This window comes from Molothrus aeneus, chromosome 3 (assembly GCF_037042795.1).
Source record: "Molothrus aeneus isolate 106 chromosome 3, BPBGC_Maene_1.0, whole genome shotgun sequence".
Classification (NCBI taxonomy): domain Eukaryota; kingdom Metazoa; phylum Chordata; class Aves; order Passeriformes; family Icteridae; genus Molothrus; species Molothrus aeneus.
The window spans coordinates 83860603-83873410 of record NC_089648.1 but is presented as its reverse complement, the minus strand read 5'-3'; the positions used below and the strand labels follow the sequence as shown (position 1 = coordinate 83873410).

At 41.3% G+C, this 12808-nt stretch overlaps 1 protein-coding gene across 1 annotated transcript; it reads right to left on the bottom strand.

Annotated features, from left to right (window-relative positions):
* Positions 1-5768: 5768 nt before the first annotated feature.
* Positions 5769-12591, bottom strand: CLN8 (CLN8 transmembrane ER and ERGIC protein). Its single transcript, XM_066547287.1, has 3 exons — positions 12490-12591; positions 10564-11202; positions 5769-10153 (listed from the first exon to the last, which is right to left on the bottom strand). The coding sequence occupies exons 2-3, from the start codon at positions 11149-11151 to the stop codon at positions 9839-9841; spliced, it is 903 nt and encodes a 300-aa protein (XP_066403384.1). The 5' UTR covers positions 11152-11202; positions 12490-12591; the 3' UTR covers positions 5769-9838.
* Between the last annotated feature and the right edge of the window lie 217 nt (positions 12592-12808).

The following is a 12808-nucleotide window of genomic DNA, read 5'->3' as shown; positions in this document are numbered from 1 at the left end:
CTATCATTTCAGGAGCTGAAATGGTGGGGAATCAATCTTGGGCAAACTGTATAATAAGTACTTATCATTAGAGGCCACTTTAAAAAACAGACACATACCTAGACCAAGTACAACTGGCTTGGTTCTGTAATTAAAAATACCATTTACTAGCAACATCCTTTTCCTTTTGACACCTATCTCACAATCTGTGTGCATTAAATTCTTCCTCTCATAACTACCTTTCAGAGATTCTTATCTTTCACAATTATCTTAGACAAAATTCAAATCCTTCTTTAAGACTTTTTGTGAACCCTTTTGATCTTTGACTACTTCCATACATATGTGGAAACCTTGTTGGACAAATCCAACAATAGCAGATCTACTTAGAAAAACTAACTTTCAAAATAATTTACACTTTCCTACTGTTTTATAATGCAACAGCCTATTAGCAGTAATAATCAGCACCCTAATCATTGCAATCACAAATTCATTATTTGTCCACCCATAATTAGTTGTTGATAATTAGAGTACAGATAATGGCTGTCTCCACTGTTAACATGATGCTTTTTATAACCAGATTCTAAGTTGATGTTTAAATTGGTTTTACTGGTGATACTTGCATGAGACCTCACCAAAATTTACTTACTCTCATTTCTGATTCCTGAGGCTTCAGCAAAGATACTTTGCCTCCAAGCTACTGCACATAGGTCATCTACCCCACACATCCTCACCATACATCTACACCATCCACCTACCCCAGCTCATGGACCGGGCATCTTCAGGACACCATCAGCCCTGGCCAGCGTCCTGACTCCCTGTGACACAATGCCATGAAGGTGGGATGCCTTTTTTCTCAGTCCTTGGAAATCGCAATGGCTGAATGTACACCTAAATTTATGACACCTAAAGACATCATTCCAATAGCTTGCTTTCCAAAATACTGCATGAAATCTGAACAAAACAACTAAAACTTATGTTATCAAGTTGCCCAGGAAAGCCCAGTTTTCTCAGATTCTTCCATTTAACAGCTGATGTAGCTGGCACTTTTTCCTAGGGAGTATTCATCCACTGGAAATTCTGTTGTTCCTAACTGTGTCCCCCCTGAAGGCAGTGTGTCATCTGCTTACTGTAATCCCTCAGAAACCACTCCAAGCCAGGACATCCAATGAGTTTGCTTAACTTGAGCATCTGCAGAACAAATGCTGGAGCTTTGCAAAGTTACAGGTCCCCTCTAGTTTTCTTACCAAACCAGACTGAGTGATAGTATATTTTTTTATTTATATATATAATACATACAATATATATTTTAAAAAATAAAAGCAAATCACAGTTTTCCTAAATTCAGACTATTACATCAAAAATAACATTTGGGTTTATAAAAACATTGCTTATTCATATTCTGCTTTGATGCCTACTGCTGACTCATCTTCCACATCTTCCTGAAGCACCAGCACCACTACTGGGAGACAATTCCTCAGTTCTGAACACACTAGCACAGGTTAACCTGACAATTCAATTTTATAATATTGTGATCTTTTACCAGCACTAGAACGTCTTTCATTAATGCATTTCATTTCACTTTCCTTCTTTTACAAGGAGTATTTGCAAGTCAAATTCTCAGACTGCCAATTCAGACAGATGAGGTATAAATTTTCCTATATTTGAATATTTCTCAGGAGCAAAGCCCTTGTGTTACTTCATTTCCTTGTTGTCATGGGTGGTACATAAGTGATAGTACAGCTGATGCCATAACTTCTTGTGATGGGTTGATCTCGGCCAGCAACCAGACCCTCCCCCAATTGCTCTCTCATTCCCCCTTGTCAGCAGCAGCACAGGGGGAGAAAATTATATGGAAATCTTGTAGGTCAAAATGAAGACAAGAAGATCCCTTAGCAACTACTGTCATGGGCCAGACTCAGCTTGGGGAAATTTTATTTTTTGTCAATTAAAATTAAAAATGAGATGGTAACAGAGACAAAACTCTGTTCTTCCCTCATACCAGGCTCAACATCACTGCATTCCCATCTCCTTGGCCTCCTCCACCCTGAAGGGCACAGTGGGATGGGAACCAGGGTTGTGGTCAGTCAATAACAGCTCCTCCCAGTGCTTCTTCCTCCTCTCATTTCTCCTCTGCTTTAGTGTGGGTGCTTCCCACAGGCTGCAGTCCTTCGGGATAAACCTGCTCCTTCAGGGCCTCCTCTATGAGCTGCAGGTGAATCTGCTCTGGTGCCCAGGAACAGCTTCTCCCACTCCTTTTTCACTGAACTTGATGCTTGCAGAGATATTTCTTTCACTTTGTTCTCCTCACTCCTGTGCAGCATTTTTTGCCCTTCTTCACCTGTGTTTCCCTGTGGTGCCCACCACAGCTCAGCCATGCCTTGTGGTGGGCAGTTGGATCCAGCTGGAACTGGCTGTGTCTGGCTATGTATGGCTGGAATCAGCTGGAACCGGCTGTGTTTGGCTGGAACTGGCTGTGTCTGGCTATGTATGGCTGGAATCAGCTGGAACCAGCAGTGTTTGGCTGGAACTGGCTGTGTCTGGCTATGTATGGCTGGAATCAGCTGGAACCAGCAGTGTTTGGCTGGAACTGGCTGTGTCTGGCTATGTATGGCTGGAATCAGCTGGAACCAGCAGTGTTTGGCTGGAACTGGCTGTGTCTGGCTATGTATGGCTGGAATCAGCTGGAACCGGCTGTGTTTGGCTGGAACTGGCTGTGTCTGGCTATGTATGGCTGGAATCAGCTGGAACCGGCTGTGTTTGGCTGGAACTGGCTGTGTCTGGCTATATATGGCTGGAATCAGCTGGAACCAGCTGTGTTTGGCTGGAACTGGCTGTGTCTGGCTATGTATGGCTGGAATCAGCTGGAACCAGCTGTGTTTGGCTGGAACCGGCTGTGTCCAACTGGGGCATCCCCGGCTCCCCTCACGGAGCCCCCACTGATGCTGCCAGGGATGGGCACCCACATCCCAGACAGTCATATGCACAAGTTGTTTCTATAACACAACATTCCTACTTTCAGTTATTTCACTGTTCTCTGATGCCTCTTCTTCATCCTGAAGCTGATAAAGGGAAAAACTTAAGTGAATTTCCTCTCAGGAACACCACAAAGTGCTGAGGCCATGCAACCCTGAAAGACAAATGCAGCTTTTGGCCAAAGCAGAACTGTTCCCAGGGAAGGGAAGGAAAGGAGGTACTAGTGTAATACAAGATTCTGAAAAGATTTTATATCAAATACTATGTACAACTCTAAGCTGCCAACACATAGTGAAAAGGAATTCAAGTGGGAAAAGTGACAAGCAAAGAGTATTAGGATGGCTGGGAAAACAAAAGAGCGAATCGATTTGTATGCATGAATATGCAAAAGAGTCTCCAGGGATAAAAAATAATTATGTAAGATAAAAAGGCAATGATGACACAAGAATAAATTACTTTAAATTAGAACAGACTTTAGGCTCTTTCAGCCTAGGGCAATATATTGCTTAGCAATTTTGATGTCCTAAAATGTTTTTAAACTTAGCCTCAACCAGTGTCACAGTAACACTCAACACAATGCTGAGAGAAAAAAGGAAGAGTTATAGCATCAGAAAAACTACATATTCAATATGTAACCACAACGTGGTCAGCAGTCTACAATGTACCAACCAGTTCCATCTCCCTCACCCAAAGTCTCCTAGCTTTTTTCTGATTTAATTCTTAATGAGTCCTTAGGAAGGCTACTGCTGCTTTCCAGGACACATGTTCTTCCTGTAAATGTGACCCACAAAACAAGACAAACAAGCTCTTCTTGGGTACTATATGCCTACTCTATGCAAACCTCCATGCAAAAGTACTCTATATACTTCTGTAGTTTGTCTGCATGACTTTGTTTTTCAAGGTATCATAGATTTCACACCTTGATTTACACTTAAAAGATCCTGACAGCAGAACTGCAAGGTTCAAAAACATAGCAAATTCAGCTCTCTACCTTCTACAAAATTAGTCGTTTCTCAGGTATATTTTGTCCCCTTCTTGTTGCAAGCTCCATGCCTAAACTTAAAAGAGCACAACTTTGGTAACAAAATGCAGTGTTCACTGGTAAACTGCTTTTAGCATTAGAAGCAGCAAGGCAAGAGAAGGAAGCTGCAGATCTATATAGGAATAAATAAATACAAACAAATACCTGGAGCTGCCAGAATCAATTACCACTACTAAAACCTCACAATTCTTTACAGTGTCTGAGGACAGAGTGGTGAAAACACTGTCAGCTTATACAGCACACTAATGTGCGCCAAGCAAAGGAGAAGAGGCAGCTACAATCATACGAGGAAATAAAAATTTCAAACCAGACATGATGCATCTGACAAAGCTAGTATTAAATTTCCACTCTCTCTACTCAGGTCATATTCCTAAGGACTCAGACCCTAGGTTGCTCTCAGAATACACACACACAATAGCAGCAAGCAATGGCACAGCCAATTTCTTTGCTTTCTTATTTGTGGACAGGTGAGCAGGCCCCAGTCCTTCCAAGCTTGGCTTGTCTGCCATCTTGAACTATGAACAAGGTCTGATATGGCCTTTGCTGTATCATCATCTTTCCACCCCACTCACCAGTGGGCAACTTAGGGAAAAGCAGAAGGCACAATGTGCTGCAAAATACTTGCTCCTGCTCTGTGGCACCACTAGCAGAACATGCTAATTAGTCAATCAGATTCAGTGCATGAAATGTCTCCTCCAACACTGGAAACACATCTGGGGGCTGACAACTACATCAACAGGCATAGTTTACTTCATTAATGATCACTGCTTGCATTTTTTGTTCCAATTTAAGTAATAGTGCAATGACACAAGACCAAAAGACTGTAATTGCTGTGTAACATTGTTGGCCCAAGTCTGCTCCAATATTTTTCTGAGAATATGTTTAACACTACACAAGTAGAATGTATTTACCTATTAACTGAAACACCTGAGTAGCAAAACAATAACATTTAAATTAATCTTACAGATCATTTACCAAAAGAAAAAAAAAAAGAAATAAAAAAAAAAAGAAAAAAAAAGGGAGGACTTTACTCATACAAACACTATTATACATTGTTCTTCTCATCCCAGTCTGTACCCACACACATCTCACAGTTAGTGGAGCTGTACACATGAATGTCTTGCTTCTGCTTCAATTAATCTCAAGTTCTTTACTGCAGAGGCAGCCAACCAGTTACTTGCACTGTGCATTCTTATAAGAATAATTAAAATACCAGTAATGATGCTGGGTTACTTGGACTCACTAATCTAAAAAGCATCAGGAACCATTTCCCGAAAAACATTCTGAAAGAAATGTTCAGAACTGTATTTTACTATTTTGCAATGGGACAAGTTTTTGGCCTTTATGTTCATGTTTTTGTTGTTTATTTAAGGGAGCTTATACTAAACTATGAAGTATCATGTGGTACCAAATGAAATGTCTTCATGGTCAGAACCTAATGCAAAACTGGACCACACACTTCAAATACCCGATGCCAGAAGGGTCATCCCCAAAGGATGTTTTTTTAACTATTTTTAATACACACACATAGCACAGCTTCTAGTATTCCAGACATGCTTATGGGAATAACACATGAAACACTGGTGAAGGGACATTGGTTTAAAAGATTTTTATAGCTATTTCCATAAATATGACATTACCTTTGTCACGTTTAGCATTTCAAAATAAATCATTTTAGTGCATGAACTGCAAAAACTGTTTAAGCTACAAAGAGCAAGTAAAAAAATAACAGACATTATTTTAATCAGGAAATGAAAATCACAATAGACAGCTATTCAATAAAATACTTTTATTTATGTACAGTGTAAAGATGCTTTTCAACAAACATTATATTGTACAAGAGCAGACTTAAGTTTGCTTAATACTTTTAAATTCACTTTAAGGGGGAGTCTCCCTGAGGTTAAAGAAGGTTTCTTATAACTGCATATCACATCAATATTTAATCCATGTTATCAGGAAAACACAAAAACACTCTGAAAGATTTGGACATGGATATTTAGTGGAAGATGGGCCTGACAGCATGTATTGAAAACTACTAGACAAAAATGTGACAGTGGTAATGTGACTCCAAGATCATGACCAGTACTGCAAGTAAGAATAAAAATTAAAAAATGGTGGGTTCAGGGGGGAAAACAATGACAAGTTTTGGAAAAAAAACATAGAGTAGAAATGGAGGAAAACACAAACTGTGGTTTAGGAATGTTGTATGAAGACTGTAAGAACCAGATGACTGGACAAGGACGTCTCAGATCAGACACCTTTCTTTAAAAAAACAAAAAAAACCCAAACCAAATCAAGTGAACACCATTATCTCCACCACAGTTTGTTGATTTGGGTTTGTGTTGTTTGGGTTTAAAAAAAAAAAAAAAGCTTCAAAAAGGTGACACGAATACCACTCCTCAAATAGGCTTGTTCAACAAGAAAGCAGAGCCAAGTCCCTAGCAGTCACCTTGGCAAACAAATAATTCACCCAAAATCATGTTATGCAATTTTTCCAAATCCACAGCAGCAAACTCTGTGACCCAATCCAACCACTATGGAAGCTGACTGAATTTTTCTAAATTGTGGTTTGTGGATAAGGCTGTGTAAGAAGGCCCAACAGGACTGGGATTAATTTCACTTCAACAAAATTTACAACCACATATGGCTACTCTACCTTTAGGCTGAAAAGCATCACTTAGTTATAAGTACCAAAACCCTCAGTACAAGAACTTTCTCTGACTTGTTTCAGAGCAATGTGACTTCCACAATAATAAACCAGAAAATCCTCCTAAAGGGAGCAGTCAATAGACACTGAAGAATCCCAGAAGTCTGGGATTGGAAGAGACCTTACAGATTATCTAGTTCCAACCCTCCTGCTGTAGGCAGGGACTCATTCCACTACACCAGGTTGCTCAAAGCCCCATTCAACCTCGCCCTGAACACTTCTAGAGATGGAGCATCCACAATTTCTCTGGGCAACCTGTTCCAGTGCCTCACCATCCTCATGGGGAACAATTTCTTCCTAATATAATCTAACTCTCCCCTCTTTTAGTTTAAAGTCATTACCATTGTCCTATCACTCACTACATGCCCTTATAAAAGGTCCTTTTATACTCAAGTATAAAAAAAGAGGCTCTGTGTAACAGAACTGGTAACTCCAACACATGAAAAGGCCATGAAAAGGATGAAGAAAGGTTGTCTGTATTTTTGTTGTGTTGTATTTCTAGCTGGACTGTAAAGTACTCTTAAACCAACAGAAATAAAATAAGTGCTGGTATTTGCTTTATTGCACAGCTTTCTTGTTCTAGCAGGTCTAGCAGTGTTTAGGTTCACAGGGTCTCTAAAGTATCATTCATTATATAGTTAAGACATGCAAACCCTTACAGTCTTTTTGTGAAAAAACTAGGATGCAAACTAAAAAAACTGCATTGTGATGTTAAAAACATAATTTTAATAAAAGATTTAAAATTCAATTAATAAAGTTATACACATTAATAATATAAAATATTAAACTTTAGACATCAGGTGCTATGACATAAATTTCCACCTGTCTTTTTTCATTCTCAATTCACTACTAACTTCCACCCCTCTATATTCTTTTATTTTAGCACATAGGAACTTCACATTCTTTAGCCAGCCACTGTAAGAATTACACACTCATCCCAAATTTCTTCTGATGTTTCCATTTTCTATTAGGATTCTTCAGAATTCTGTGGCTGGGATTTTAAAAATTATTACCTTGTTTTATTGAATCCAAACCTTCAAGTTTTAAGCTTCATAGAGTACATCATCATTCTGATACCTGATGACTTATTCTCTGCCTTTCTCCCTGGATCTCCTGCAAGTGAGGTTTGGATTCTGCAAGATATGCATTCAGCTAATTTTTCCATAGCCAAGGAATTAATCTCTCTGGTTTCTTCCAAAGTACTTTTAACATTATTCTCCCACATACAACTGCTTGAGACAGGTACACCATTTCAAACTTCTGAGAACCCTTTTTACCATAGGATGGTGCCCAGGCAGGCAACACTGCAACTTCATTCTGACCAGCTTAAAAATAAGAAGATCATTCCAAATTTAGATTATATCTATTAAATATCAGCACAATATCAGACAGGGTTGATGTGTAAAATTACTGTGACCCTCTCAGCCTGGTTTTGAATGGGCAATTTCAGATATTCACCACTTCATCATTATCAACAAGATCTGCCTATGTATTTGTGACCTAAAGCAAGAAGACTCCTCCCCATCACAGAACAGCAATTCAACTCTCTGCTTACACAGAGTGAATTAGGGAATACAGCAACCCAACCACTCCCTTCACTCAGAACAAATCAAAGACATTCCCACCAAAATGGGGCTGTTTACACCAAAGAGTGCTTCCCTCACACATTTAAAACAATATGCTCCGCCCCAGATCAGTTCACAAAGTCTCTAATTGTAGAGATGATGTAAAATTGCTTGATGTAAAATTCTTCACAGCTTGGGCTTGTCCAGTCTTAATGCTTTGGGAAATAAATCTGTGTAGCAGTCATGTTACACAGAGTTCCAATTAACCACTTTTTTTAATCTCATTTGTTCGGTGCACCAAAACGAATACCCCTGTCATTCTCCTACCACTAGGTGTCACTCTCTTCTATCGTGATCTGTATCCCTCCATCTGCTTCCCAACATTTCACCCAGGAACCATCAAACCAGTATCTTAACTGGGAGAACATCAATCACCATTAGTCCCTATCTAAAGAGCAACCCAGTTTCGCAGGTAAAGGAAAAATTTTTTTGATGTGGGAGATAAAGTGCAAAGGATTGTTAGTGTTGTTTGGTATGTTATTTAAAGTTAAATAAAAACATTAAAACAACCAAACTCCTACAAGAGGTGATACAGGCCTTCCTCCACCAAGGAATCACCTCAGATTCTGAAACCACCTAAAACTAAGTGCATTCCCAAAAATGAGAGGAACCATAAGAGAAGCACTAGTGGAACTAATTGCATGACCCCTCACACGGGACATACAAACAAAATAATTTTACTAATCAAGCAGCATTTTTTTCAAGGATGACACAGAGTCACCTTCTGGTGTTAGGACTTGTATTTCATTGATTTAAAGTCCAGAAGGGGCCACTATGATTACCCACCAAACCCCACATATGGCAAATGCGTGGATCTCCACATGCATGGTTTTGGTGGATATAAACTCCTCCCATACTGAGGGCAACCTGAAAACAACAGATTTGATAGCAAACACTCAATTATTTTCCTTGTTCCTTAAGTGTGCTTAAAAGAAAAAAAGAACAAAAAACAATACCCAAAAAATCCCAAACCCACAAACCAACCAACAAAAAAACCCAAACCTGAGCCACGACTGCATTCTACCACTGACCAGTTCTGCCACTTGGAATGATTCACTGGCACACAGGAATTTGGTACCCATGCATACCTAACTTGGATCATAATTGATCTTAATACACAATTTAACATAATTTTCAGTATCTCTACCATATGTTAAATAGGATTCAAGCTAAACTTGATTCAAGCTGAGCTTAATAGATGATGTACTTTAAAGCCACTGTGAAGCATTAGGAAAAAAACCATGCCACTAGGGAGCACATCACTGCTAAATTATGAAATACTGTCCAACCTGACAAATTGTTGGTGTAATTCATAATGAGGGTTGAAGTTCTTATATGTATACACAGAATAAACACAAATAATGCTTTTCAACACTTGTGATGCACTCAGAGTGCTACCAGCAACAAGTCACTGCATCAATGAGCTTCTTGCAAAATCTTCTAGCTCACGTGCAAAGAATGGCTTTGCATTGTATTCTTCTGTTACCCCGCTGGGAAACTGTTGTTTGAGTGCTATATCCTCTTCTTTTCATGTGTTTCACCATTTAATTTTCCATTTTCCACTGCTTTATTTTCAAAGTTCCAGTCAGTTGGGCTGAGGAGTTGCTGAGTTTTTTTGTATGTCCAGTATGGGTTAAGTATTAGTGTAACAGCAAATAATCCCGAGAATAAAACAATAAAGTGAAGAAGTCCCAGGTTTTCTATAATGGAATTCCAATTGAAAATACACACCCACCACATGTGGTAGGTAAGAATCATGCGGCAGTGAAACAGATGGATCATCACCCACTGGTTTGCCTTCCAGAAAAAGGTGTTAGCACGGCCAGCCTAGAAAAATAAGAACACAAAGTATGCAGAAGTGAAACTGTTACTTCAAGATAAGGAACTAATACAAATACCCAACTTTTATATACAAACACTCTCAGGCATTTTTTCCTCATAGTGCAATGTTACTCCACATATATGGAGTATATTCCATATTCCACATAATGGAATCTTAAACTTGGTATGGATCTATACCACCCCACTGTGCACATGCACACCGCAGCACACAAATCGACGTGGAGGCCGGCACAAGTGCCATGATGACAAAGCAGGTATGACAACAACACAGGTATCAGTTGGATAAATGCAGTTTGGATGAAAAACTATCCCAACAAACCACACAGATTATCTACGGACAAGTGAAACACGTGAAAACTGTTACAAACATAATCTGAAAATTATCACATTCTTACCTTCAGAAGCATCCAGGAAATGCATGTTGAGGGAGTACTCATCTCCAGCAACATTCCCATCAAAGGCAGATAATGTCCAGATTTCACATTAATTACTAAGCCAGCCAAGCCACCAAAAGCAAGCAAATGATGAACTACTAAGAAAACATCAAATGTTCTAAAAATAATGTTGGACACATGAACTGCTACATTTTCAAGCAAGAAAAATCCAGCTGCTATTAAACAGTTAAACCAACTCCACTTTTGCTGTGAATAGACCTTGTCAGCATGAAAAACAGGATCTATGAGCAAAGCCCATAACCCAGCAACACAACTCTGAAGTCCAAAGACACCACGTGTGACTGCCATATTCCAAAACACCTTCTCCTTTGCAGACAAGGCACGGTAAGTGGTACTTCTCCAGGAAGACAACCAGTGAGACAGAAGAAATACTCCCAAGTAGATTAAAAAACCAGCAGCTAAAAATGTCAAACGAATCTCCCATAAGAGATAGTCCCAGTCAAAAACAGTCCCGAACACTGGATCATCATTTGTAGGATTCATTTCTTCTCTTTGGACACTTCTCATCCCCACTATAGTCTCCTTCATGCCTATTTAGCCTCTGCTATTATGCAAACCAGTAAGCATGAACTCTTCCATCTGGAACAAGGATAAAAAAATTTAATGAATTTTTAAGTACGTTCATATATATAGACTCAAAACCATAGAGGGCTCACATCCACTGCAGTTATGACTTTGGTCCTGCTGCTATTAGGCACAGTCTTCCCAAAGACAGGCAGACAGATAAAAAACATAAGCAACAAGATTCACAACTGGCCCGTGAAGTCCCTACTAGTTCAAAGTAATGCACTGAAGCAAAAGCAGAAGAGGGTCAAGTAGTAAGGCAAGAAAGAGGAAAAGAAAATACAAGAAGCAAACCCTGTTTTGTTACTTATGAAACTTTTATTTCAACAGCATTGCACAGTTATTGTCCTACTCCCCTGCTTTTCCAACACTGATTTTACAGCATTTGCTACAGCTTTGGGTGCAATTCAGAATCTCAAATACAGATCCAGGACATAAAACCAGAGAAAACTAATGCAGTAAGGGGGACCACTTACAGCAAAAAGGGGCTGTAATGATCATGGCTCAAAACAAGACTCTGCAATCAGTTTCTAAACACTAAGCCTCTTTCCAAAAAAAAAAATCAAAAATGGAAAAAGAGTATGGAATGCAGACAAGCAACACTTACATATTATTAGCAACATCAGTGTAATTAGCTGAACAGCCCAGCATTAAGTACCTCAAGTTGTCTGAAACTTCTGACACACTGTAGTTCAAAAACAAAGGCTTGTGGGGAGGGAAAAGCCAGATAATACTGAAATATTTGAACTCCAGCTCGTTTTATGAACCATATAGGTGATATGAGCACGACCACCACACCCGCCGCAGCCTGTGAGTGCTGAGCACCACTGTGCGTTTGGGACTCTGGGGAACGCAAGCGAAAAGGCCACAAAGACCATCGAGGGCAGGGCGAGAAGCTCCCGCCGTACTTCAGCAGACAGCAAATGCCACCACCACCGTCCCCCGCGCTGCACCTACTCGCCCTGCCCTTTGCTCGCAGGTGCAAAGGGAGGTACAAGGAGGGGGATGGCCGGGAGCCCCGAAGGCCCTTCGCTCACCCCACGGCATCACAGATGGAGAGACCGACTCCAAGTCCCAGCAGCCCGCCCAGTCTCCTCAGGGAAAACCAGGGCAAAACGCACCAACCCCACGGCAGGACCAGGCCCTGAACAGCGCGACCCACTGCCGCAAGCCCTGGCTCTAGCCGGGCCGTGACAGCTCCTCCGCCCCCGCACAGACACGGCACCGACGCCCCTCGTAACCCTGCCGAGCCCCTCACGCACACCTGGGGACCGGCCCCGACGCACAAACCCCGCTCCTCACCCACAGCGCTGCCCGCAGTGACGGGACAGCCCTTCCCGGCTCCGGGACTGCCCTGCCCGTTCCCCCAGGAGCGCCCGGCCCGGTCCGACCCGCCTGTGCAGGCCCCGACCCGGCTCGACCCGCCGGTCCCTCAGCACCGCCCGCCGCCGCCGGGCGCCCTCTGCGCAGGCGCCGCCGTCAGCAGCAACTACCGGGCGCCGCGGGATGGGGGAGGGAGGCGCGGCTGTACCACTCGGGCAGGGGGAGCCTTGTTTGAAAGGCGCCTTTCCGTGCCTGAGGGCAGCGCTGAGCATCGCCTCCGCGGAGAGGGCGAGGCCTG